At 49.3% G+C, this 26,098-nt stretch overlaps 1 protein-coding gene across 1 annotated transcript in view; it reads right to left on the minus strand.

Annotated features, from left to right (window-relative positions):
- Positions 1–4,499: 4,499 nt before the first annotated feature.
- The window catches only part of LOC144267029 (uncharacterized), a 29,706-nt gene continuing 8,107 nt past the window's right edge, over positions 4,500–26,098 (minus strand). The window contains 5 exon segments of the mRNA XM_077820669.1: positions 4,500–5,602; positions 5,605–6,863; positions 10,617–10,733; positions 11,737–11,866; positions 16,292–16,424. Coding sequence (XP_077676795.1) covers positions 5,453–5,602; positions 5,605–6,863; positions 10,617–10,733; positions 11,737–11,866; positions 16,292–16,357 — 1,722 coding nt within the window. The 5' untranslated portion in view covers positions 16,358–16,424 and the 3' untranslated portion in view covers positions 4,500–5,452.

Raw genomic sequence — 26,098 nt, forward strand, 5'->3', positions numbered from 1 at the left:
GGGAAGTGAGGCAGGCACAGATAATGCAAACTCAGTTAGAAGAAATGGAAAAACAAAATAGGGAATAAAAAAAGAAAATGGTGGATCGGGAAGAAAATAAATTAAAAAATCAAGCAGTAGGGATGAAACAATTAATTCAAAAACTGACTAAGGAAACAGAAATTGCAAGCGTTTCTCATAGTTGGTACAAGAAAACTATAGCAGCATTATAAAAACAAGTAAAAATACGGGAGCTGCAGGTTGCAGCTGTATGTCAAAAAGGGAGAGATTTGGATTTGGATTCCAATGATATCTGGTTTGGAGGATTCGGAGGATGCATGTGGGGGTCAAGAGAAAAGGGAACTTGATCGGCCTCGAGGGGGGCTTTATACTAAATTGAGAAAAAAAATAAAAAACTGTTCGGAAAAGCCGAAGTCAGGAAAGTCCATAGCAGGAATAGAACATAGATCAACTGTCAAAGATGCAGCCAGAGAGGTACCCTCAGAACAAACAGAAATAATTCCTGCAAGTTCATCAACTTACAGTTGATGACAAAGTCATTATGCCCAGTAAATATAAAAAATCTAGCTACATGGCTAGTACAGTGGGCTGAGTTAGGAGGAACGGAAAATTTAAGTATGAGTAAATGTTACAGGTTGATCAGGAAAGCTACCACTGGAGAGATGAGACAGGCCATAGATCGAGTGAAAAATGCTTTGGAGAGGCAGCCAGAAGCACACCGGCTGGTACTGCGATTTATTATGCTGTTAAGAAAAAAAACAGGTCAAAGACCCATGAAGGTTTATCCAGTGCAAATTACATGAAGCCTGGGGATTCACCCAGGAATTAGTTGTTAAGGAGAATAACATTGGGGTTATTGGCTGGAGAAATACAACTAGGGACAAACCCCAGGGCCAAAGGCGCTGACTTCCCCGCTGCCCAGTGGGTGCTTGATCCCCTCGGCCCCTGGCCTGCCTCTTCCCACCCCTGCACTGCCCTTGTCCCACCCCAATTCCACCCCTTCCCCGAAGTCCCTGCCCCACCCCACCTTTTCCCACCCCAGTGGGGACTCGGCGCATTGTGGGGGGGAGAAGGAGGCAAAGAGGGGGGAGCTTGGCTGCAGGTGGGTGTGGAGAACCAGCTAATTTATCCCTGTGGGTGCTCCAGCCTGCTGCTGGCCTAGGTGAACAGAACCCCAGGCCGGCAATGGGCTGAGTGGGCCAGCGGCGTAAGATCAGAATTTTAATTCAATTTTAAATGAAGCTTCTTAAACATTTTGAAAACCTTGTTTACTTTACATCCGACAATAGTTTAGTTATATAATATATAGACTTATAGAGAGAGACCTTCTAAGAAACATTAAAATGTATTACTGGCACGCGAAACCTTAAATTGAAGTGAATCAATGAAGACTTGGCACACCATTGCTGAAAGGTTGCCGACCCCTGACATAACTGAAGTATGCTTTATGCTAAATGCCCCATGTGACATATCATTAGAAAGGTTATAATCTACTAAGCCTGTTCATTCTATTTTTTTGCACGTATTATTTGTATGTCTGGAGTTAGGAAAAAGAGGTATAAACTTGTGCTACCGATGTAGTCATATTAAGTGGAGACCATTAAGGGTACTTCAGAAACAATGAGTTGTGAATAGCTTTGTTTACCTGCAAGCCTTCCTGTGTAGTGTGGGCTAACCCAGGAAGAATGGAGACTGGGGTCTTACAGAGACATGTGACCCCATCACCTGATACTGAAATCCATCTTGAAGCTGATACTTTTCCAGAGGGGGGTGGGATTTCAAACAAAGGTTTCCTGCCTTAGGGACACTCTATATAAGGAGGGGGAAGTAAACAATGGGGGTCTTCAGCTGGCTTAAGAGATGGCCTATCCTCCCCAAAGAGATACCTGAAAGCACCTGGAAACAAAAGGATTGTAACCACATAGGTGGGAGAGAACAGGCTGGACCCAAGTCAGAAAAGACAACTGACTTGAGAAAGACTGTACCTGAAATAACATCGAGGGTGAGAAGTTAGCATTTGTAACCAGTTTCTTAGTGTATTAAGCTTAGCCTTGCGTTTTTTGTTTTATTTTGCTTTGTGACATACTTTGTTCTGTCTGTTATTACTTGAAACCATTTAAATCCTACTTTTTATACTTAATAAAATCACTTTTGTTTATTAATAAACCCAGTGTAAGTAATTGTTCCTGGGGGGAGCAAACAGTCTGTGCACATCTCTCTATCAGTGATACAGAGGGCAAATACTAATGAGTTTACCCTGTATAAGCTTTATACAGAGTAAAACAGATTTATCTGGGGTCAGGCTCCCAGAAAGGCTGTACACTGGGTGCTGGGGGCAAGTCCCTTTTAACTGAGAAGCTCCAGGGCTGAGTGAATCTCAGTGTATGAACTGCAGAGGGGTGTGGCCCTAACTCTGGGTCTGTGCTGGAGCTGGAGTGTCTAGCTCAGCAAGACAGAGGTGAGAGATGCCCGTTCTGGCAGAGAGGTTATTCTCAGTGGTATCCCAGCATATGAAGTGGCAGTCTCAAGGGTGTCTCTGTGACCGAACCCATCACACCCCTGTCCCCAGGACTGGATGTTAGTGGCCAAATTACAGCCCCACGTAACTGGTAGATCTGAGGGGGGAAGTGGGGAGAGAAGGAAACATATAATGGTTGCTGGCATTAATTTGTACAGGAGCGGAGGAAACTTTAATTAAGTCCGTGCAGGAGAAAGTGCAGAGAGAGTAAATCATTCCTTTGTTTCAATTTCACAACAAAGAAGTAAAAGGAACTTTATTGGAACATCTGCCATAGGTAGTAGCTCAACTTCAATTGTAAACAGGTACAGTGATGTGTCACAGCATGACTGAGGAAGCTATCTTGGAAGTAGTTGTGGATCCACAGGAAAAGCGGATAATTGATTTGGCAGGAGGCTCGTTGCGGGGGAAAAAAGAGAGAGGGACTGTGAATGAGCAGGTTATTTCAGAAGGATTAAGAAAGCGGGACTGTAAGGCTATGGCGGCTGTGGGACTGCCAGACAATAAGTGGATAGGGGAATTTCCCATGAGTTGGGAAATGTGAAGGCATGGAAGCTGTAAGGCATAGTCTTACCAGTTAACGGCCTTAACTGTTAACCCCCGCGCCAGCTGGAGCGGGCCCAGCTGTGCCACCCAGCTGGAGCAGGCCCGGACACGGCACCCGGCCAGAGCAGCGCTGCCCAGCTGGAGCAGGCCCGGCCGGAACAGCACCATCCAGAAGACCAGGCCCCAGCCCCAGTCAGATGGGCCCCAGCCGCTTAAACAGTTAACTGTTTAAATGACATATTTTACTTGCTTAAACGGTTAACTTTTAAAACAGTATTTACATCCCTAGCAGAAATTTCCATCTAGAAGTTCGAACAATCTCTATGGAAAGTCTCTTTCCACTCCTGGATGGCTCTGTCCTTGGAGAGTAGCTCATCCCAGAGACATATACAGGGATTTGACTCATTTGCGTAGTCTGTGGGCATGGCTAACAGGAGAGAACAGTTGAGGAAAGAACTCTAACGGCTCTACGCACCTCTGTGCCAGGGCTTGATTTTTCCCTACACATCAGTGATTACATGTGTGATGTCACTTCATATGTGATACTCATGGAGGAATTCTGTGCCACCTGTGAAAGCACAAACTTCATGTTCCCCACATATTATTTTTCACCCCAGAATAATTGATTTTGATGGAGCAGCACTGCAATTACACCTTTTCCCCCCTCTGGGGCTGCTGTGACACCAGAAGAGAGGGCAGCTGGCTTACAGCTGGAGCAGCCAGCCACAGAGGGAAGGAGTCAGAGGATACTTCACAGATCTCTGCCCATGGGGTCAGGTATGGAGGCAAGGAATATGGGGGAGATGGACAAAATGGGGCATATAGGGGTCCCTGGGAGGGTCACAGAAGCTAGTGAGGTAACATTGAGCCAGGGGTGGAATGCAAGTGGGAATGCAGGGACACATGGGGGAAAAAGGAGGGCAGGAATACACAGGGATGGGGGGGATGCAGGGACACATGGGGAGAGAGGGCAGATGTGCCTGACTGAATGGGAGAGACCAAGGGTGAGCCAGGGTTTCATATGGGAGGCTCCCCAAGTCTCTAACAATCACTCTTCCCCTCCCCCCACAAAACCCCCTCTTGCATATGTCTCCCACCAACACCCAACAATTCTCAAAGTTCACTCCAGGCTCCTTCCCAGCAATTACTTCCCTCTCCCTCAGCTTCTCCATTACCCCGGCTCCCCCAAGTCTTTGCACTACTTCCGAGGGGTGCAGAAAATACATTTCTATATTGTAGTTTAAATGAATTATTACTCAAAGTTCTGTGTTAAAATGACGAGTAAGGAATCTGTGAAAAATCACTTCCTGAATCTTTTTTGTTTGTAGTGTTACAAACATAGGTGCTGATAATTTATTTCAAACTATCAAAATAACTGAAACTAGTGTGATTCTATTGTGTTATTTTGACAAAAAAAATATGCAGAATTTTAAAATATGGTGTGCAGAATTTTTATTTTTCTTTTGGCATAGAATTCCCCAAGGAGTAATGCAAAACTCTCTCTGTGCGGCCCACCAGTCACACAGTTCATCAGGCCTCATGGTCAGTCAAGCCTTAGTACATTTGGACAGGTTTATCTTAAAGATTTACACTTCACATTGGCTTCTCCACACACCATTCGAATGCATCAACTTCTTTAATAGCAAAGAAACAACTGGTTAGACCTTTGCTACACATTAGGCACGTAGTTTTTCTTCATCACATTTCTATTTAGAATAGACGGTTTGAGCAGTTCCTGAGTCTTCTTTCAATCTGACACACCGCGCTGTCCTGCCCCCCCGCCCCCTTTGGACCAATCCATGCTGAGACAGGACTGCAAATCCCACCTCTAGATGTCACCTAAGAGTCACCCCCTGGCTGAAATCAAGGTAGCTCTGGGGGAGGGATGCAGGGGAAGGAAGGGGGATTGTCCTGGCTGCCTGACAGCTATATGTGTTGCGGGGAGTTTGACAGAAAGAGAGAGACCTGGCTGGACCCCACCTAGATGGAGGGGGTCCCAAATGGAGAAGGTTGTGACCATCTGCTCTAAAATCTCCTTGCCTGTCTCCTCTCCCCCACACTGCTCAGCCAAGTCCCATTCTCTGCCCCACACAGTCTCTGCTGGGCATCATGGGGACAGGACCACTCCCTGGTCTGATTCCGCTTGCACTGTGCCAGGCCCGCCAGCTGCCAGAAGCCCCTTGGGCCCTAGCGGTGGCAGAAGGGCGAGTCAACTGGTGAGTCAACTGGTGCCAGGTGAGGTTGCCCAAGTGAGCAAAGAATTTGCCACAGTCAGCACACCTGGACAGCCGCTCCCCGCTGTGAATGCGTTGGTGTATTCTCAGGTATTAGCTCTGTGCAAAGTTCTTTCTGCAGACAGTTCCCCGGTGTGTGTGTGCACAGATGTATTCAGAGGTTTGAGCTGTGTGCAAAGCCCTTGCCGCAGACAGCGCAGTGGTCCGGCTGCTCTCTGGTGTTCATGCGCTGAAGCTGGGTCAACTTGTTGGCATTGCTGAACCTCTTACCCCAGTTGGCACAGCGGTAGAGCTGCTCCCCGGTGCGTGTGTGCGCTGATGTCTGGTCAGCGTACTGGCATTGCTGAAGCTTTTCTTGCAGTCGTCACAGTGGTAGGGCCGCTCCCCGGTGTGCGTGCGCTGGTGTATTCTCAGGGTTGAACTCTGTGCAAAGCCCTTCCCGCAGTCGGTGCAGCGGTGCGGCCGCTCCCCGGTGTGGGTGCGCTGGTGTGTTCTCAGCCTTGAGCTCTGGGCAAAGCCCTTGCCGCAGTCGGTACAGTTGTATGGCTGTTCCCCAGTGTGCGTGCGCTGGTGTCTTTGCAGGTGTGCAAACTGTGCAAAGCCCTTGCCACAGTCAGCACAGCGGTACGGCCGCTCCCCAGTGTGCGTGCGCTGGTGTACTCTCAGCTTTGAGCTCTCTGCAAAGCTCTTGCCACAGTCAGCGCAGTGGTACGGCCGCTCCCCGGTGTGCACGCGCTGATGTATTCTCAGCTTTGAGCTCTCTGCAAAGCTCTTGCCACAGTCACTGCAGTGGTAAGGCTGCTCCCCGGTGTGCGTGCGCTGGTGTTTTCTCAGAGTTGAGCTATGTGCAAAGCCCTTGCCGCAGTCGGTGCAGCGGTACGGCCGCTCCCCGGTGTGCGTGCGCTGGTGTATTCTCAGCGTTGAGCTCTCTGCAAAGGTCTTGCCACAGTCAGCGCAGCAGTACGGCCGCTCCCCGGTGTGTGCGCACTGATGTGTTCTCAGGCTTGAGCTCTGGGCAAAGCCCTTGCCGCAGATGGTACAGTTGTATGGCAGTTCCCCAGTGTGCGTGCGCCGGTGTCTTTTCAGGTGTGCAAACTGTGCAAAGCCCTTTCCGCAGTCAGCACAGCGGTGCGGCCGCTCCCCGGTGTGCGTGCGCTGGTGTATTCTCAGATTTGAGCTCTCTGCAAAGCTCTTGCCACAGTCAGCGCAGCAGTACGGCCGCTCCCCGGTGTGCGTGCGCTGGTGTGTTTTCAGGGCTGAGCTCTTTGCAAAGCTCTTGCCACAGTCAGCGCAGCAGTACGGCCGCTCCCCGGTGGGCATGCACCGGTGCTGGGTCAGTGCGAACGGGTTCCTGAACCTCTTGCTGCAGTCGATGCACTGATGGGGACACCGGCCCATGGGGAGTCTCTGGTGTGTAATCAGATTTGGTCTCTGGCTGAATTTACCCCAGGGATGGACTGCATCCTGTGTATGTATCCCTCTGTGGGATGTGGGATCCTGTGTTCCAACAGTGCTCTCCCCACATTCAGACTGTGTCTGCGTTCCTCCCGGGATCCCGTGCCCTGCTGGAGAGAGCAGAGGCAATCCTGGCATTAGCTCACGCTTAGGGCTGCAGGTTTGTCAAGGATGGAAAATGTCATGGATGGAGCGATTGCCCCATTTGTCTGTGACTGTTTTTGGGATGGGCGTCTTACCCTGCAATGGCAGCTCCTGTCTGGGCATTGAGACCTGGCCTGCAGGGTTACAGTTCCACTCAGATTTGCCCCCGCCCACGGTCATGATGGTGAGGGAGGCAGGTCAAATTTCAGTGAATGGTCTTGATACCCACATGTTCTTCACCCCAGGGGTTCTCAACCTTTTTCTTTCAGAGACCCCCCACAACATGCTATAAAAACACCATAGCCCACCTGTGCCACAATAATATGTTTTCTGCATATCAAAGCCGGGGACAGCGTTAGGTGGTAGCAAGCAGGGCACCCATGCTACAGGGACCCCCGTGAAGCTACATGGCTCAGGCTTCAGCTTCAGCCCTGAGTGGCAGGGCTTGGGGACCTGGGCTTCAGCCCCATGTCAGGGGGGCTTTGGCTTTTTACCCTGAGCCCAGCAAGTCTAATGCTGGCCCTGCTTGGAGGCCCCCCCGAAACCTGCTCAAGGCCCCTCTAGGGGTCCCCAGACCCCTGGTTGAGAACCACTGCTTTACCCCACACAAACCCCTCTGCACCAGGCTGGGGTTAGGGTTGCAGTGCTGGGAGAAGAGTGCTTCTTTGGGCAGCAAGTTCCCCCTGGGCAGGGCAAGGAGGAGGGCAGGTGTTGTAAATGGGGGGCGGGGCGGGGTAGTACACCAATCCAGGCATAGGTTCTACCCTATGGTGTTTCCGCAGCACCCAGCGCCTGCTCCCACAGGGGCTATGCATGTCTTGAGTCTCGTTTTAAGCTGAAATTGAAGCCTGCCCAGGATACAAGCAGCACCTGTCAGAGCAGAGCCTGGTTTTGTTTTCAAACTGATTGTGTCTTTATTTCAATCAGAGGGGTTTATTTATGTGGTATTGGTTCTTCACTTTCTCCTGTTTTATAGCATGAAGCCTGTTCCTCAGCATTTTTGCTGTTGTAATTATATTAGGTTGAAACTAGTTTAGTTGAGGGGCTACAATCCCTTCATGCGGGTGCAGTGAGACCAGTTTAAAGCTGTTTAGAACAATGTAGCTTATTTCTGGGGGTGGGGGGGACGTGAGTCTTTTTCTAGGAATTCCTTTTGAAGAAATCATTTACTCTCGGCCTGAGGTTTCAGTCTTTGTGCGAAACTAAAACGAAACTAAAATCCTCAAGAAGGTGAGGGTTTTGAGAGGTAGGGGGTGTGGGTCTGTGTGTGGGCTTTGAGGGGATGACCAGTCACTCAGGGTTTGTGTGATGTAACCTGGAAAACATGTCTGTATTGTGTCACAACCCGCTCCCTGGCACTGCTGAGCTGGAAGGGGTGAATGGCTGCCACCCAGCCTTTGGTCTACAGACAGTCACAGACACGTTAGGGCTGAGGGCTGTGCTAAGCATTGACACTGAAGCAATGTAAGCGACAACAATTTCATGCCACAAAGAGCAGGAGAAGAAGGGATGGGACAAAGGCCATACCGCCACCCTCTCTCTCACAGCCAGCCCATACACCAGGGTACTCTAAGTCATGGCCCGCAGGTCGATTTAATCTGGCCCCCAAATGTGTCCACTCCCCCCACAGCAACCGCCTGGCCCGCGGGGCAGTTTTAGAGCATTACAGCGAAGTGCTGCAGGTGCTAGAGATCTGTTCTGCACCATGGCACCTCTGCATGGCGTCACCTTACACTAGTCCTATGTGACTGACCCACCCGGCGTCATTCCCAGCTTTCTCCTTGCTCGCTGGGAACAGGTTTCTCCAGTCTGAGAGGTCACATGCAAAGTGAAGCGGCAGAGAGGGGGTGGGGTGGGAACCTGGGGAGAACAGCACCTTCTCTGCCAAGGATCAGTGACTCTGGGATGCTCTTGCAGGGGGCAGAGGCATGAAAAGCCATTTGAAAAATCTCTAGGGCGCCCCTTACCTTGGTATGACTTTCTGAGGTGTGGGAAGCCTAGAAGGTGTTGTGGTGTATGGCCAGACAGGCTTGTCTTTCTACCCAGGTGCTTGTTTGCCCCCCCAGCAGCCAGCTCACACAGTCCCTCTATCTCCCCTCCTCCCCACCACCAGTCCATGTACCGATCTCCTCAGAGCGAGGGCAGGGGAGACAGGGCTCAGGAGAGCTTTCAGTGAATGCCTTAGAGACAGCACCCAGCGTCTCTCAGAAACTTCCCCAGCACACAGACTGACTCTGTGTGGTACAAACCCACACAGTCTCTGGCTCTTTCACACTCACCTCCCAACACAGAGTTGTAATATTGTTGCTACTTCTTGGTACTTCCTGCAATGCATATATCATCTCTGCAATTTTATGCTTCCTAAGTGTGTTACTTTAGGGTTTTGACTGGTCTATGCATTTCATGATTTTTATTTCTCTTCTACTTTAATTTAATTTAATTAGCGAGTTCTGAAATACCTAATGTCTCCTGGCTGGAGTAATTATCCCTATGGTAACTTTAAAAAATATTATATCGAGGTTTTTTGTTTCTATTGGTGGCGCACAGACCTCGGTGCACATAACAAAATTTATTCTGCAGATGGATTGAAAAAAATGAGAGGGAACATTGCTCACAGCCCCAGTGCCCTTTCCATTAAACAGCTGGGGAAGCTGAGGCATGGTGGAGCTGGAGCGACTCTTGAAAAAAGTCGTACGAGAAACGGAAAGCAGGTCATATTACAAAAATGAGTCTTAAAAAACAAAACAAGCATGTAGGGGGGAAATTAGAAAGGCAAAAAGCAAAACTAAACTAGCATTATAAAGGGAAAAAACAAAGCATTTTACAAATACACGGGAAAGCAGAGGAAAACAAGGACAGGCTAGGTCCACTACTGTGTCCACTTCTGGGCCCCAAACTTCAGGAAGTATGTGGACAAATTCGGGAGGGTCAGAGGAGAACAACAATACTGATTACATGTCTCGAAAACATGACTTCTGAAGTAAGTGAAAAAACTGGGTTTGTTTAGTCAGAAGAAGGGGGCGGGGGCAGGGGAGAACCCCTGATAACAGTCCTCATGGACATAAAAGGTTGTTACAAAGTGGAGGGTGATAAAGTGTTCTCCTTATTGACTGAGAATAGGTCAAGACTTTATGGGCTTCAATTGCAGCAAGAGAGATAGAGGTTAGATATTTGGAAAAACTTCCAACCTCTGAGGGTAGTTAAGCACTGGAACAAAATGATCTTGGCAGGTTGTGGAATCTCCACCATGGGAGGTTTCTAAGAACAGGTTAGACAGACACCTGTCAGGGATGGACTAGGTAATACTTAGAAATCATCTCTGCACTGAGACAGGACTAAGATTCATAGATATCAAAGCCAGACAGGCTGATTGTGCCCATCCAGCCTGGCTTCCTGCCTATCCCAGCCAGAGAAGCTCCCCCACTCATTCCTGACTCTGGCCCAGTAACTGCTGGTGGAACAAGAGTGAAGCTTTGAGAGAGAGCCACCCCATCTCCACGGACAGACTCCCAGTGAGGGAGAATCCATCGCGTCCTAAGGGGAGCTCTCCCAATGGTTTATTCCCCCTCCAAGATAAACACTGGCCCCTAATTCCCAGCTTCAATTTGTCTCTCTTCAGCTCCCAGCCTGTGAATCTCGCTCTGCCTTTGCCTTCTATATCAAGGAGTTCTCTACTAGCAGGTGTGTAAATCAGAAAGGACTGGATTATTAGGACTCACCTGAGGAGGGGCTCTCAGGCCTAGAGTGTACCCTGGAGCCCTCGGCATCCCGGATCCAGAGCTCTGCCTCCCCTAGCTCGATCTGGTGGATTAAGTCCGGTTTGGAACCTGAAGAGCCTGTTTGGGGGAAAGTTTTATTAATAAATTTTTGGCGGCAGGGACTCGTTTATATGTTTGTGCAGCACCTGGCACAACAGGACATCAATCTCACAGGCTGCTTCAGAGGAAGGTGCAAGAGATCCAAAGCAGGAGAAGAAAGAAATAAATCTTCCTTAGCAATAAACCTTCTTCCCATCTCCCACCAGGCAAGTTCAGTTCGTACCCTGAATCAGCAACATCTACAACCCTCTCAGTTTGCAGTGGGGCCGAGTTTAAAGCCTTGCTGGGGTAACTTTAAATGTTCCCTTGAGATATACCATTCTGCTAACACCTCGGCCTCTATGCTATCTTGTGGCACTACGTTCCATAGGACAAGCGTGTGACATGGATTTCTTTTAACCCACAAAAAGACCAGTGAACACCCATTAGTTTCAGATTAAGAGACAGGGCGAATAGAAAATCTGCAACCACCTTCTTTCTGGTCATTATTTCACTTACCCAACTGTCTCCTGAAACATGGATCATGGGGAAGACTTTGGAAGAAGGGAACTTTGCTCCTTGCCAACTTATAGCTGTTGAAACGTTTCAGGCATGTCATTAAGGCAAATCGGCCACAATGTGTCATGGCAGGTGTCACCGTTACACAGACATTCCAGTTCTTTTGCATTGTTCAGTTGTACAGTTGTTAAATTTACGATGTTCATTCTTTTGGGGGAGGTGGGGAGCTGTTGCAGGAGCAGTGTTTTCCCCCTGCCTTATTTGTCTGACTAGAATCAGCTCCTGACACAGAGTTGCTGCCCTCAACCTCTGGGTGGGATTCCGGGAAGAGATGGTTGCTCATCGGCTCTTTGCTACCATTAGGGATGTGCCACGACTGAGGCAGGTAATTCAAATAAACCAGTTACACCAAGATTAGCCCCGAGTTCTCCTCCAACAGCCAGCTGACCTGAAAGGGGCTGGCATTTGCCACTACTCAATGACAGGGTGCCACATGGGGAACCCAAATGAAATTGGTCCTTACCCAAAGAAACGAGGGCCTGGTAATTCCTCAGCATCTGGTCCCGGTACAGCTGCTTCTCTGGCCGGGATAAGAGCTCCCACTCCTCCCGGGTGAAATACAGAGCCACGTCCTCAAACGCCACCCGCAGCTGCTGGCACAAGCGTTACACACTCAGCACCCTCCGCGCCAGCCCCAGCCCGGGCTCTCGGCAGGGGACGCGGGTTCCAGGGCAGCGGCTCCCGGGGAACCCCCAGCCCAGCAGCTGTGACCCAGGGAGACCCCCCCGCACAGCCCCCCGGGGACTCGGGCCCTGCTGGCCGGGGACAGGAGTCGCCCTCGGCTCCCCACGGGGCTCTGGGGCGGGGCGCTGGGAAGGGCCCGAATCCCAGGGCAGGGACCAGGCTCCTCCCCCGGCCGGAGTCCCCGCCTCCGCCCCAGGCCTGTGCTCGGCCCCGCTCCCGCCCCCGGCTCGGCCGCCTCGGGGCTCCTCGGCCCGGCTCCGCGTGTCCGCCCGGCCCGGGGCCCCCAGCGCCGCTCCCCGGCCCCAGCGCTCCGAGTGCGGCAGCCCCCAGCCCCGGGGTCGCTAGCGCGGGAGGGACCCGGTCCCGGCCCCCCTCGGCCCCAGCTGGGACCAGCCAGTGCCCGGCCGGGGAGTCCCCGCCCCGCGTCCTACCTGCGCCGGCCCCGCTGCAGCCATCGCCGGGCTCGGCTCCGGCCCCGGCCGCTTCCTCCGCCCGGGCAGCGACTTCCCGCCCCGCGGCTGGTGCCTCCCTCCCCGGGGCCGCCTCCCTGCGCACGGGCTGGGCTGGGCTGGGACCCAGGTGTCCGGGAAAGCCCCGCCCTGCTACGCTCCCCACCTGCCCCCGACTCAAGGGCCCCGCGCCTGCGCCGCCAACTTCAGCTGCCGGGGGAAGCCCCAGCGCAGAGACCTTCCGGCCCGGCCCCGCCCCGCCCCTCCCGGACGCCTGGGTCCCGAGTCCGGCCCCTAGGGGCGCTCGCGGCACCTGTTCCCCGGGCGGCAGAGCCCGTAAGGGGGTAGCTCGGTCCCCGCCCCTGGGCTGTACCGTGGGGAGCTAGGGTTCTCTCCCGGACTCCTGGGTTCTCTCCCGGCTCTGGGAGCGGAGGGGGAACTAGTGGGGCAGCGCGTGTGACAGAAGGACAAAGGTCGGGCTGTGTCGTGTGTGTTGCTCGGCTGTGCGGTGTTGGTGCGTGAGTCACAGGAGATCACACCCCAGGCTGTGTGTGGTGGGTGTGTGCGCAGCGCTCGCTCTGTGTCTATGCGCGATACAGGCAAGGGGCAGGACTGGAGCAGTTTGTATTGGGGGGCTGCTGAGAGCCAGTGAACCAAACCGTGACCCCTGTATGTATTGGAAACCACTTCAATTAGGGGTGCTATGACGCATAGCACCCCTAATTCTAGCCCCTGTGGTTCCAGGAGCTCTCACATGGCTGTATGTGTGTGTGTGTGTGTGTGTGTGTTTCAAGAGAGTTGTGCTGTGCTCTGTGTGTGTGTGTTACAGGAGCTCTCACTCAGCTGTGTAATGTGTGTGTGTTTCAGGAGCTCACACCCATGTCCCTGCCCAGCACCCTTGGGAGGGCATCTGCCCCATACAGATGTTGCATTCTGGCCTCAGTGCTCACGCCCCAGCTGGCTACCCCTGGTCCCCGCCCATCAGGCCAGACCCTGCACACTAGGCTGGCTACAACAAATGGTCCAAGATCAAATACATCAAGGGCCTTCCGGATGCCCAGGGCACCTGGTTCTTCCAAAAGTTCGCCCTGCTGTGCTTCATTGTGAAAGCTACAGTGGGGAAAGAAGGGATGGACTCTGTGTGTGACACAGCCCCAGCCACAGGGGATATTACTGGGCTCTGCCAGCTCCGCTCCAGCTACAGGGGCTGATGCAGAGACTGCTGAGGCCCCCAGCACCCCATGGACCCAGACCCAGCTAGAGGGGGCACTATAGAGCCCTGCCAGCCCAGCCTTGACCACTAGCACTGACTCTGCTGCCCCTAACCCCAGCACCCCCTAACTTCTGTTAGCCCAAGGCCAGCATCCTCCCTGGCTGCTGGAGCACTAGACAGAGTTTTATCTTTATTATTCTTGTAACCATTTCTGACTGTTATGCCTCGTTGCTTGTACTCAAAATCTATCTTTGTTATTAATAAACTTGATTCATCGTTTCATCTAACCCAGTGTGTTTAAGTAAAGTGTCAGAGTAACTTTGTCTATGGAAATAAGCTGCTGTATATATTTCTTTAAAGGAATAACAAATTTAGTATTTCTGGACTCTCTCGGTAGGGTTGGACTTGGCAGAACATACATTTCTGAGGGAAAATCTGGGACTGGGAGTGCATTAGGGTCACCCTGAGATAATCCAGGCTGGTGAGAAAAGCAAGGTGTGCCTGGCTGACTGCAGAAGGAAGCTCAGGGCAATTTAGGAAGGGGGGGTTAGCAGAGGGACTCAGGGAGCCTGCGGGAAGCTGGACAGGCCAGGGGCAATGGGATGATGGCTGGGAAGCCTGGGGGAGTCATTGGAGGTCAGGGGGATGGCTGGGTAGACTGGGGGAGACAGCAGGGAACCAGGATGATGGGGATGTGCATGACGGGCCTGGGGAACACAGAAGGCTAAGAGGGGATTGCCAGGGCTGTGGCAAGGCAGCAGGGCCAAGGCAATGGGGAGGTGGGTGAGGAGCCTGGGGAGGCAGCGGGAACCTGTGGAAATGGAAAGGTGAGGGGAATATAAGTGCAGGTCCCCTGAAACTGACAATATTTTATTTCATTTTTTTCTGAAGGCCCTCACAGGACAGAGTACTTCAGTGTGCTTAAGTCCAAGCACTTTGAGCAGTTCCATTGATTTCAGTGCGACTACTTACATGCTTATCGTTGAGCATAAGTTTAAGATTTTTCTGGATTGGGACCTTAATGTCGGAATACATTATAATGAGTAATAACTAAGAACTGGAAAGTCACACTATCAACTCGGTAACACTAATAGCAAAAATGGGTCAGTTATGAAGCTTTGATCTAAATTCAAGTTCCTAAACTTCAGCTCCAAACCCAAGTCACTTCACAAGAGTGTTGGATTTGAGTTCTGAAGTGGGTCCATCATAAAAATAAACATGAGCTGTTCAGTTGAAATCTGCACCTAGATCTGATCTTCCTCGTGTTTGTGCTGGGTGGCGCAGCCTGGTCCCTGCTGGGCAAAACTGGCTTGGACCAATGAGGAAATGACCCGTGGTCATGGCAAAATCTTGGAACATCCAACCAGGATATGAGTTGTGTCCACTCTCATTGTCCAATGAGGCAATCACAATCCAGAGTGTAATCCAGACCAGTGCAAGGCAGTGTCACCGGCTGCCCTATAACCAGGGGGGCCCAGTAACCGTTTGCTGCTCTGGCTCCCAACCCGGCCCACTCACAAACAGCCTCCAGCATTCCGGTCGTACCCCGAGTGTCTGTGTGTAGCTGCTGCCTGCCCGCCACGCTCAGCTCACACTCTGGCTTTCACAGCCTTGGTTATTACTGCAGGGTGATCCCAATACATACACAGTCCCAGATTTCCCCCCAGAAATGTTTGGCCTGAATTGTCCAGCCCTCTCCTGGACAGTCCTGATAGAATAGGTCCATTGCCCCGCTAGGGGATCAATATGCGACAGTTTGTCACCCCAAAGGGAGTTACCCACACATCACAACACTGGCTTTGTTTCAATTAAGGAAGAAAACAAATTTATTTAACCACAAAGGTAGGTTTCAAGTGAGTACAAGTGATGAGACATCAAAGTGAGAAATGGTTACAAGAAAAAGAAACATAAAAATACTTCCTAGTATTAAACTGAACAAATTAGACTTAGTTCAAAGGGAAACCCTTAGGACAGGTTTCCAGTAGCATCGCTGACCAAGTTGTCAGCTCAGGATCAGTTCCTGAGGTCCAAGAGCTGTTTTTCTTTTCTTTATTGTGCTCTTAGATGTACAGGGAGAGATAACAAGGGGTGTGTTTGGCCCTTTCTTTTATAGTTCAATCACCTGTGAAATGGATTTTTCTCAGAGTGACTCCTAGTTAAAGGTCTCCTCAGCTGAGTGGGGAGACATGAACTTTTTGGTGGGAAAGGGGTTTCATGCTGCTGTTTGCATCTCTTAGTTCCTGCCCACCTTCCTTTTCAAAGAACGGCCGACTTGACAATTGATGGCCCATCAGCTTTGATGGCACCATGGCTAGAGGCACTAACTTCTCCTTTGTTTTTGAAAAAGTTTTATTCGCTCCCCAGGTGTGTCTGGTAAACACACTTCAGTCGTGATTTCAGCTTATGTTCATAATTGTATATACAAAGTTGCTGCATACGTTTCACTATGATAATACTGGCCAGCAAGATTGAAATTATACCTTATAAGGCATATTTTGTACAAATATTATTAGGGTAGTGTGTAGGGTGTGAATAGTGGTGTATTCCATCACAGCAACCTCTTGCAACTTTGGAAAACTCTGGTATCCCTGTGTAAAACACTTTGTGCTGCCCAGTTGGTGTCAGACCTGTGGGGTCATGCACTGAAGATCCAGATCCAGTCAGTAACCTACCTCCACAAGTTGCGTTCCTTGGACTCTCTGCCATGTGCTCGTTTGTCCAGCTGTGCATGACTCCATGCTCTTTCCATGGCTGTCTTTCCATAGCTGTCACTTCCACTCCATAGCTGTCTGCAGAAATGTCCATCTGGAAGTTAGAATAGAGTCTCTCTGGAAAATCTCTTCCCACACCTGGATGGCCCTGCCCTTGGGTAGTAGTTCATCACAGAGTCATGTACAATGATTTGACTCATTTGTGTGGTCCGTGGCTGTGGTTGCCAGGTGTCCCATTTTCAACTGCAAAGTCCAGTCAAAAGGGGACCTGTACAGTGTCTTGTCAGATGTACCGACCACACACCAAAAGTCCGATTACCGCGGGAGGGGGTGGGGGTAGGTGGAAAAAGGTCAGCAACCTGTGCCAGCATCTGCACAGCCGGGGAGGCCTCCTACCTGCAACTCGTGGGCAGACAGTCTCTGTGTCAGGAGCTGCAGCTCCCCTCCCCGAAGGAGAGGGAGCCCAGCTGGGGAGGTGGGGGAGGTGGAGAGGACTGAGCGATGAGAAATGCAGTGGGGGGAGGAGGGGAGCAAGTGGGGGGCTATGGGAAGAGATGGAGAAGGGGCAGGGCATCAAGGGAAGAGGTGGAGCAGGGCCTCAGGGGGAAGAGGTGGGGCAGGGGCAGGATTCCAATGCTCCTGCTGTAGTGTCCTGTTTTCAGAAATTAGGAAGTGGGTTGGCAACCCTATCCGTCGCCAACAGGGGAGAACAGTTAATGGAAGAACACTAACAGCTCTATGCACCTCTGTATGGAAGGTGTGGTTGAACCCAATGTAACAGCTGACACTTTAGAAAACATGTTTGAGAAATATGGACAGTTGTACAACCCTAATGCCAGTAAAAGGCAGCCAGCCAGAGTGTGGCTGTTGTGGCAGGCTGTAAATCAGGCAATCACATGTAAGGGGGAAATCTGTGCGGAGTTCCAGACATTACAAGAGAATTTTAAAACTTGCCAGAAAAATTTGGAGAGGGAAGTGAGGCAGGCACAGATAATGCAAACTCAGTTAGAAGAAATGGAAAAACAAAATAGGGAATAAAAAAAGAAAATGGTGGATCGGGAAAAAATTAAGGCAGACAAAAATAAGCAGTAGGGATGAAACAATTAATTCAAAAACTGACTAAGGAAACAGAAATTGCAAGAGTTTCTCATAGTTGGTGCAAGAAAACTATAGCAACATTATAAAAGCAAGTAAAAATACCGGAGCTGCAGGTTGCAGCTGTTTGTCGAAAAGGGAGAGATTTGGATTTGGATTCCAATGATATCTGGTTTGGAGGATTTGGAGGACGCATGTGGGGATCAAGAGAAAAGGGAACTTGATCGGCCTCGAGAGGGGCTTTATACTAAATTGAGAAAAGAAATAAAAAACTGTCCGGAAAAGCCGAAGTCAGGAAAGTCCATAGCAGGAATAGAACATAGATCAACTGTCAAAGATGCAGCCAGAGAGGTACCCTCAGAACAAACAGAAATAATTCCTGCAAGTTCATCAACTTACAGTTGATGACAAAGTCATTATGCCCAGTAAATATAAAAAATCTAGCTACATGGCTAGTACAGTGGGCAGAGTCAGGAGGAACGGAAAATTTAAGTATGGGTAAATGTTACAGGTTGATCAGGACAGCTACCACTGGAGAGATTAGACAGGCCGTAGATTGAGCAAAAAATGCTTTGGAGAGGCAGCCAGAAGCACACCGGCTGGTACTGCGATTTATTATGCTGTTAGGAAAAAAAAATCAGGTCAAAGACCCATGAAGTTTTATCCAGTGCAAATTACATGAAGCCTGAGGATTCGCCCAGGAATTAGTTGTTAAGAAGAATAACATTGGGGTTATTGGCTGGAGAAATACAACTAGTGACAAACCCCAGGGCCAAAGGTGCTGACTTCCCCGCTGCCCAGTGGGAGCTTGATCCCCTCGGCCCCTGGCCTGCCTCTTCCCACCCCTGCACTGCCCTTGTCCCACCCCAATTCCACTCCTTCCCCAAAGTCCCTGCCCCACCCTGCCTTTTCCCACCCCAGCGGGGATGCGGCGCACTGGGTGGGGGAGAAGGAGGTTTTTGAAATTGAGGAAGTAAATATGAATATGTAGAATGGGAGACACACGGATAAATTAATTAAAAAATGCAAAGGATGAAAGAGGAAATGTCTAGGGAGCAGAAAAGAGTTGCAGCTGTGCAAGCTGAGGGTTCAAAAAATGCTGCTTACCAGGGAATCCCTGATAACAAGTTGCTCCCACTGGAAATGGGTCCCCAAGAGTGGGAGACAATAACTAAATTAAGATGGGACTTGAATGGAAGACCTACGATAACTGTCATTGTGGAAAATAATGGACCCAAAAATTCCCTATTGGATAGTGGGGCTGGTGTCAATATTGTAAACAGAAGTTGTAATTTGACTCCATATGTGTCTGAAGTCATTACAGCAGCCTCCTCTATTGGGGAAGGAGTGACAGAAAAAAATGTATCATTCAGTAAAAACAGCTATACCCAGAGAGAAAATGGGGAATTTTTGTTGTAAAGAACAAATGCTTCCAATAGATCAGGTGACTGAGCCAGTGATATTAGGGACTCCTTTTTTAAAGAGAAATCGGTTGGTTCTGAATTTAACGGAGTTCTGGGGCGTGTGCCGGACTGGACAGAAGACACCCCGACAGCAGGGTACATTCCTGAATATGTGCTGCAAAAGCAGTGAAGGAAATTACACTAAATCAACAAGATACGTGGGTAAAAGAGTGTCCCAATGTCTGGACAAAGAACAAAGCAGACTGTGGTAAAATCAAAGCACGTGTTAAAATCGTGAGGAATAAAGCGCCACCACGGAGACAATATAAATATCCTGTGCAGGCAGAGGCAGGAATTAAGAAAACAATCAAATCACTGGAAGAGGGAGTGATTAAAAAGGGAAAATCTGCATACCATAGCCCAATTTGGCCAGTACTAAAAGCTTCAAAAGATTAGAAATTAACAGTGAATTTAAAACAAATTAATAAAGCTACCCCCGCCATGGCACCAATAGTAACAGATTTGCCTCAAGTGATCGCAAGAATACAGGGGGCCCCTAAATGGGTCTCTGTCATAGATTTGGCAAATTGTTTTTTCGCCATCCCGTTGCATCCGGATTCTTGGGCCCGCTTTGCATTTACTTTTAAGAAACAGTGGTACTGCTGGATCAATTATCCAAATAAAATTGGAAAAATGTCACCTCCTATGTAGATAAGGGAGAATCCGTATTTATTAGTAATAGTAAATTATTTTCCTGGATGGGTGGAGGCAATTCCCACCAGAAATCATACTGCAAAGACCACCGCCAAAAGTGTTCAGTAAATATGAAACCCCAAAAGTAATTAATTCAAATAATGGACCATATTTTGTAAAAAAAGAAAAAAAAAGTAGTTAAAAATTATTAAAAGCTTTAGAAGTAAAGCAACAACTACATATTCCCTGTCATCCTCAATTCTCAGAAACAATTAAAAAAAACCCTATGAAATATGCCCTACGCAAAGTAGTGCAAAAAAATGGCAAAACCGCGTTCTGCCCCGAGAGACACACCCAGGCCAGGAGAACTCCCTCGCCATCTTCCCCGGCCGCAGCCAGCCCGGGAGAGGAGGGAGAAGCAGGTGCTCATAGCGGGAAGCAGCAGCTGGCGCTTCACCTGGGGAGGCGGCGGTGGCTGGGTTGGGTGTCTCTCCCTCATGGAGTCCTTGGACACTAATCAAACATCAAGAATTGTAAGATTCAAAAACCAGTAGGGGAGCACTTCAATCTCCCTGGACACTCAATAACAGACTTAAAAGTGGCAATTCTTCAACAAAAACACTTCAAAAACAGACTTCAGTGAGAAACCACAGATCTGGAATTAATTTGCAAACTGGACACCATCAAATTAGGCCTGAATAAAGACTGGCTGGGTCACTACAAAAACTGATTTCCCTCTGCTGATACTCACACCTTTTTTGTCAGCTGTTTAAAATGGGCCACATTGATTGCATTGGCCTCATTAGCACTTCAAAAGTGATTTTCCCTCCCTTGGTATTCACCCCTTCTTGTCAACTGTTGAGAATAGGCCACTTCCACCTTAATTGAATTGGCTCGTTAGCACTGACCCGCCACTTGGTAAGGCAACTCCCATCTTTTCATGTGCTGTGTATTTATACCCGCTACTGTATTTTCCACTCCATGCATCTGATGAAGTGGATTTTAGCCAACAAAAGCTTATGCCCAAATAAATTTGTTAGTCTCTAAGGTGCCACAAGGACTCCTTGTTGTTTTTGCTGATACAGACTAACATGGCTACCCCTCTGAAACCTCTCGCCCATGGGGTGTTCCCCTCCTTGTGACGCCAGTGGACACGGCTGCTCAGGCAGGAGCGGGGGCTGGTTGCTGCACATTCAGGTTAGAAGCCCAGCTTTGGATGTCAGTGCTTCACTGCTAGAGCAACAGAGCTAAAGAACGAGCACCTGGGATCTTTCCCTGCTCTCAAGAAACAAACATGAGGTGTCACACCACAAACCTTGCTTCCATTCTTAGGCGTGCGTACGGGGTGTTCCCAGGCACACCCTAATGCAGGGGACGGCACGCAAGCCGATTTTTAATGGCACGCTGCTACCTGCCGGGTCCCAGCTGCCGGCACCGCTCAGCCTGCTGCCAAACCCAGGCCGGCAGCGGGCTGAGCGGGGCCAGCGGCCGGGACCCGGCAGGCAGCAGCATGCTATTAAAAATCCCACCCGCCCCGGCCTGCTCTTCTCCACGCGCCGCCCCCCCTGCCCTCCCCACGGGGGGGCAGGGTGAAGAAGCTTGATCCTGCTGGCTGCTGCTGCAGGACAGGCAAGTTCTCCCTCCCCTGCCTCTTCCCGCAGCGCGCTGGGTTCCTGCCCCTCCTCCTCTCCCTCCCTGCCACCGTTCAGCTGATAGCCCTTGCGGGGGAGGGGGGAAAGCGGAGCCACAGCACGCTCGCGGCTCCGGGGAGGAGGTGGAGAAGAGGTGGGGACAGGGCCGTGGGGACAGGGGGTGGAATCAGGGCATATCCCCTCCAGCCCCCTGCTGTGAGCCGCTCTGGGCAAGGGGCTGGGAGCACCCCCACGACCCCAGCCCACCCCCCAGCCCTGACTCCTGCACCCCCCTCACACACCTCCAGCCCTCTGCCCTGACCCCTGCACCCCCCATGACCCAAGCCCTGACTCCAGTCCCCCCCCCACCCCAACTGTGTCCACATATCTATTCAGGGGACACCATCATAGGGCCTAATCACATCAGCCACGCTATCAGAGGCTCATTCACCTGCACATCCACCAATGTGATATATGCCATCATGTGCCAGCAATGCCCCTCTGCCACGTACATTGGTCAAACTGGACAGTCTCTACGTAAAAGAATAAATGGACTCAAATCAGATGTCAAGAATTCTAACATTCATAAACCAGTCAGAGAACACTTCAATCTCTCTGGTCACTCGATTACAGACCTAAAAGTCGCAATATTACAACAAAAAGACTTCAAAAAACAGACTCCAACAAGAGACTGCTGAATTGGAATTAATTTGCAAACTGGATACAATTAACTTAGGCTTGAATAGAGACTGGGAGTGGATGGGTCATTACACAAAGTAAAACTATTTCCCCTTGTTTATTCGCCCCCCACCCCCGACACACTGTTCCTCAGACATTCTTGTTAACTGCTGGAAATGGCCCACCCTGATTATCACTACAAAAGGTTTTCTCCCCCCCCCCCCACTCTCCTGCTGGTAATAGCTCATCTTAAGTGATCACTCTCCTTACAGTGTGTACGTTAACACCCATTGTTTCATGTTCTCTGTGTATATAAATCTCCCCACTGTATTTTCCACTGAATGCATCCGATGAAGTGAGCTGTAGCTCACGAAAGCTTATACTCAAATAAATTTGTTAGTCTCTAAGGTGCCACAAGTCCTCCTGTTCTTTTTAATTAAGTCAGTGCAGGAGAATGTGCAGAGAGGGTAAATCATTCCTTTGTTTCAATTTCACAGCAAAGAAGTAAAAGGAACCTTATTGGAACATCTGCCATAGGTAGTAGCTCAACCTCAATTGTAAACAGGTACAGTGATGTGTCACAGCATGACTGAGGAAGCTATCTTGGAAGTAGTTGTGGATCCACAGGAAAAGCGGATAATTGATTTGACAGGAGGCTCGTTGCGGGGGAAAAAAGAGAGAGGGACAGTGAATGAGCAGGTTATTTCAGAAGGATTAAGAAAGCGGGACTGTAAAGCTATGGCGGCTGTGGGACTGCCAGACAATAAGTGGATAGGGGAATTTCCCATGAGTTGGGCTAAAAAACCATCGGAATGTGAAGGCATGGAAGTCAATTCCTCAGTATTCCTTCCCAGCACAAGCTGTTCCCCACATGAGAAATCTTTAAAACAGCGATACAAGCCTTGGGAATTAAACAAAAGCTCCACATACCATACCAGCCTCAGTCCTCAGGCCAAGCAGAGCACATGAACCTCACTATTAAGGAAGCGCTCCAGAAGGTACTAAATCACACAGGGAAAGACTGGCCGGATAAACTGCCTCTGATTTTGGCTGCCATCTGCATCAGTAATAGACTAAAGACAAAAATTCAACCCTTCCAAATCCTGTTTGGACATCCAATGCGCCTAATGATTGATCCTAGTTACCTGGTACAGGGTCAAGAAGAGAGCTCTAATATAACCCAGCATGATTACTTTCATGATTACTTTTCATGGGGGGAGGGATAGCTCTGTGGTTTGGGGGGAGGGATAGCTCAGTGGTTTGAGCATTGGCCTGCTAAACCCAGGGTTGTGAGTTCAATCCTTGAGGGGGCCATTTAGGGATCTGGGGCAAAAATTGGGGATTGGTCCTGCTTTGAGCAGGGGGTTGGACTAGATGACCTCCTGAGGTCCCTTCCAACCCTGATATTCTATGACTCTATGACTTTCAATGGCTCAAACAGTTACAAGAAGATAAAAGCACCCTCTAGTATAGGGTTAATCAGGCCACCGAACACATGAACAACAAAATTCAGAAACAAAGGCCCACTAAAGGCAGCCCTGTGGGAAACAGGGGACCAATCCTGTACCTTAAAATGGAAAAAAGGGACCACTCATTGGAATCAAAATGTAAAGGCCCTTATCCACAGTGGACCGCCTTAGCCCATTGGTATACTGTATTGAAAAAGATGGAAAACTGAAACTGGTACATGCTTTCAGGTTTCCCAGACCTATTTGTACCAAATCCACAGTAGTATCTGCCTGCTTGTGAATGAGACTATCTTGCAGTTGTGACAAAAACCTCAATTTATTCTTAATTACCTCCAGGTCTATAATATTCATAATTCCTGCTCCAAATCCACCTCCTCCTAATATGGTGTCTACTACCTCTCCTTTTGCTTGGCCATTGGAGTGTTGATGTGTTTTTATCCAGGCCATTATAATAGGAAGGGAATAGAGTGAACATTTGGGTTCCAATTTAGACACGTTCAACTGAGTCCAATCCATACCAATTTTTATTTTTACTAATAGTGGGTTTAACAAAACTTTTACTGGGTCGCTTTGAGTCACAAACAATTTTGGTTTCTTTATCTTAATTGGGGTACCTCTTTCGAATGCATAGTCTCTGGTCCTGGTTCTGGTTCATGTGTCCGGGAACCATAGGTTCAATTTACTACGGGGTATTGGACAGTATCCCACAATCACTGTTAATATTGTTCCTGTCTTAACAGGCTCATCCCACTGGTACGGTAACTGTGGGCAACTGGAACTCCAGGTGGTAGCCCCATAGGGACCTTCTATTTAACCCCTATTTCCCAGTAGTTTGGTATTCCTGTGGTGTTTATAAGGTGAACCTTAAGTCCCACTTCCCCTTCCCAGGCATACATACTGGTATTTCCTAAGACTTAAGAGTTGGCTAGTATTTTTATCATACCATTCCATGAGGATTACTGGATCACGGGTAGGAATCCATGATTGGCTGGCGGGGAATGAATTATTCCTTAAATATTGGCTTATAAGGGGGGGCTGCAACTTCTCCCATGGTTGCTCTAATTATCTGGGCACTAAAAGTTCCCAGAAGCAGTTAAAGCCAGACCTTATACTGGAACCTTATTTTCTGTGGATTAAAATTGGGGAGGTTAAGCAGCGCTTCGTGCTCGTGTTCCGGGATGTCCTTTTCTGCAAAGAATTCACACATTGTTATTTATGTAAACAATCCAGGATGTAATCCAGACGGGGGTGGGGGTGGGGATGGGGGTTAGTGTCACTACCTGCCCTGTAACCTGGGGTGCCCAGTAATGCTTTGCTGCTGTAGCTCCCAACCCGGCCCACTCACAAACAGCCTCCAGCATTCCGGTGTCACCCCGAGTGTCTGTGTGTAGCTGCTGCCTGCCAGCCACGCTCAGCTCACATTCTGGCTTTCACAGCCTTGGTTATTACTGCAGGGTGACCCCAATACACATAAAGTCCCAGATTTCCCCCCAGAAATGTGTGGCCTGAACTGTCCAGCCCTCTCCTGGACAGTCCTGATAGAATAGGTCCATTGCCTCTCTAAGGGGATCAATATACAGTCATTTTTCCCACCCCAAATGGAGTTACCCACACAGTTTTCTTCTTTAATTGAAATGAAGTGAACAAATTTACTTAATCACAAAGGTAGATTTCAAGTGAGTACAAGTGATGAGGCACCAAGTCAGAAATGGTTTCAAGAAAAAAAGAGATAAAAACACTTCCTAGTACTAAACTGAACAAACTAGACGTGGTGCAAACTGAAGTCCTTTACCACAGGTTTCCAGGAGCATTGTTGATGAAGTTTTCAGTTCAGGATCAGTTCCTTGGGTCCAAGGGCTGCTTTTCTTTCTTTCTTTCTTTCTTTTTTTTTTTTTCTTTTTTTTGGTCCTCTTAGGTGAAAACGAGAGATGAACAGGGAGAAAGAACAAGAGGTGTTTTTGCCCCTCTCTTTTATAATTCAATCACCCTTTGAAATGCAGAATTTTCTCAAAGCGACCCCTAGATAAAGTTCTCAACTGAGTGGGGAGACATGAACTTTGGTGGGGAAGAAGTTTCATGCTGTTGTTTGCTAAAATGCAGATCAGTTTGTTCCTGATTCCCTTCCTTTCCAAAGAATGGCTACTTTATAGGTGATGGCTCATCAGCTCTGAGGACACCTTGGCTAGAGGGGTTAACTTTTCCTTTGTTTCTGAGAAACAGTTTTACCCACTCCCAAGACGTGTCTGGTCAACACGCTTCAGTTGCAATTTCAGCTTCTGTTCATAAGTTTTTATATAAAGTTGCTGCATACATTTCAGTATGATCACGCTGGCCAGTAAGTTATTAGTTTTCAAATGATACCTACCTTATAAGGCATAATTTGTACATAGATGATTATAGCAGTGTGTAGGGTTTGAATACAGGGGTGTATTCCATCCCAGAGACCTCTTGAGACTTTGGAAAACTCCAGTATCCCTGTGTAAAACACTTTGTGTTGTCCCAGTTGGTGTCAGACCTGTGGGGTCATGGAGTGAACCTCAGCTCCAGTCAGTAACCTACCTCCACAAGCTACTTTCTATGGAATCCCTGCCCTGTGCTCCTTTGGTCAGCTTTGCATGACTCCATGCTCCTTCTATCAGCACTCTTAGCTGTGTGCAGAAATTAGGGATCTAAAAGGTAGATAGTTAACTGGTAAGCATAGTCTTACCAGTTAACTGCCTTAACTGTTAACCCCCACGCCAGCTGGAGCAGGCCCGGACACGGCACCCGGCCGGAGCAGTGCTGCCCAGCTGGAGCAGG

Source organism: Eretmochelys imbricata, chromosome 6 (genome assembly GCF_965152235.1).
Source record: "Eretmochelys imbricata isolate rEreImb1 chromosome 6, rEreImb1.hap1, whole genome shotgun sequence".
NCBI lineage: Eukaryota > Metazoa > Chordata > Testudines > Cheloniidae > Eretmochelys > Eretmochelys imbricata.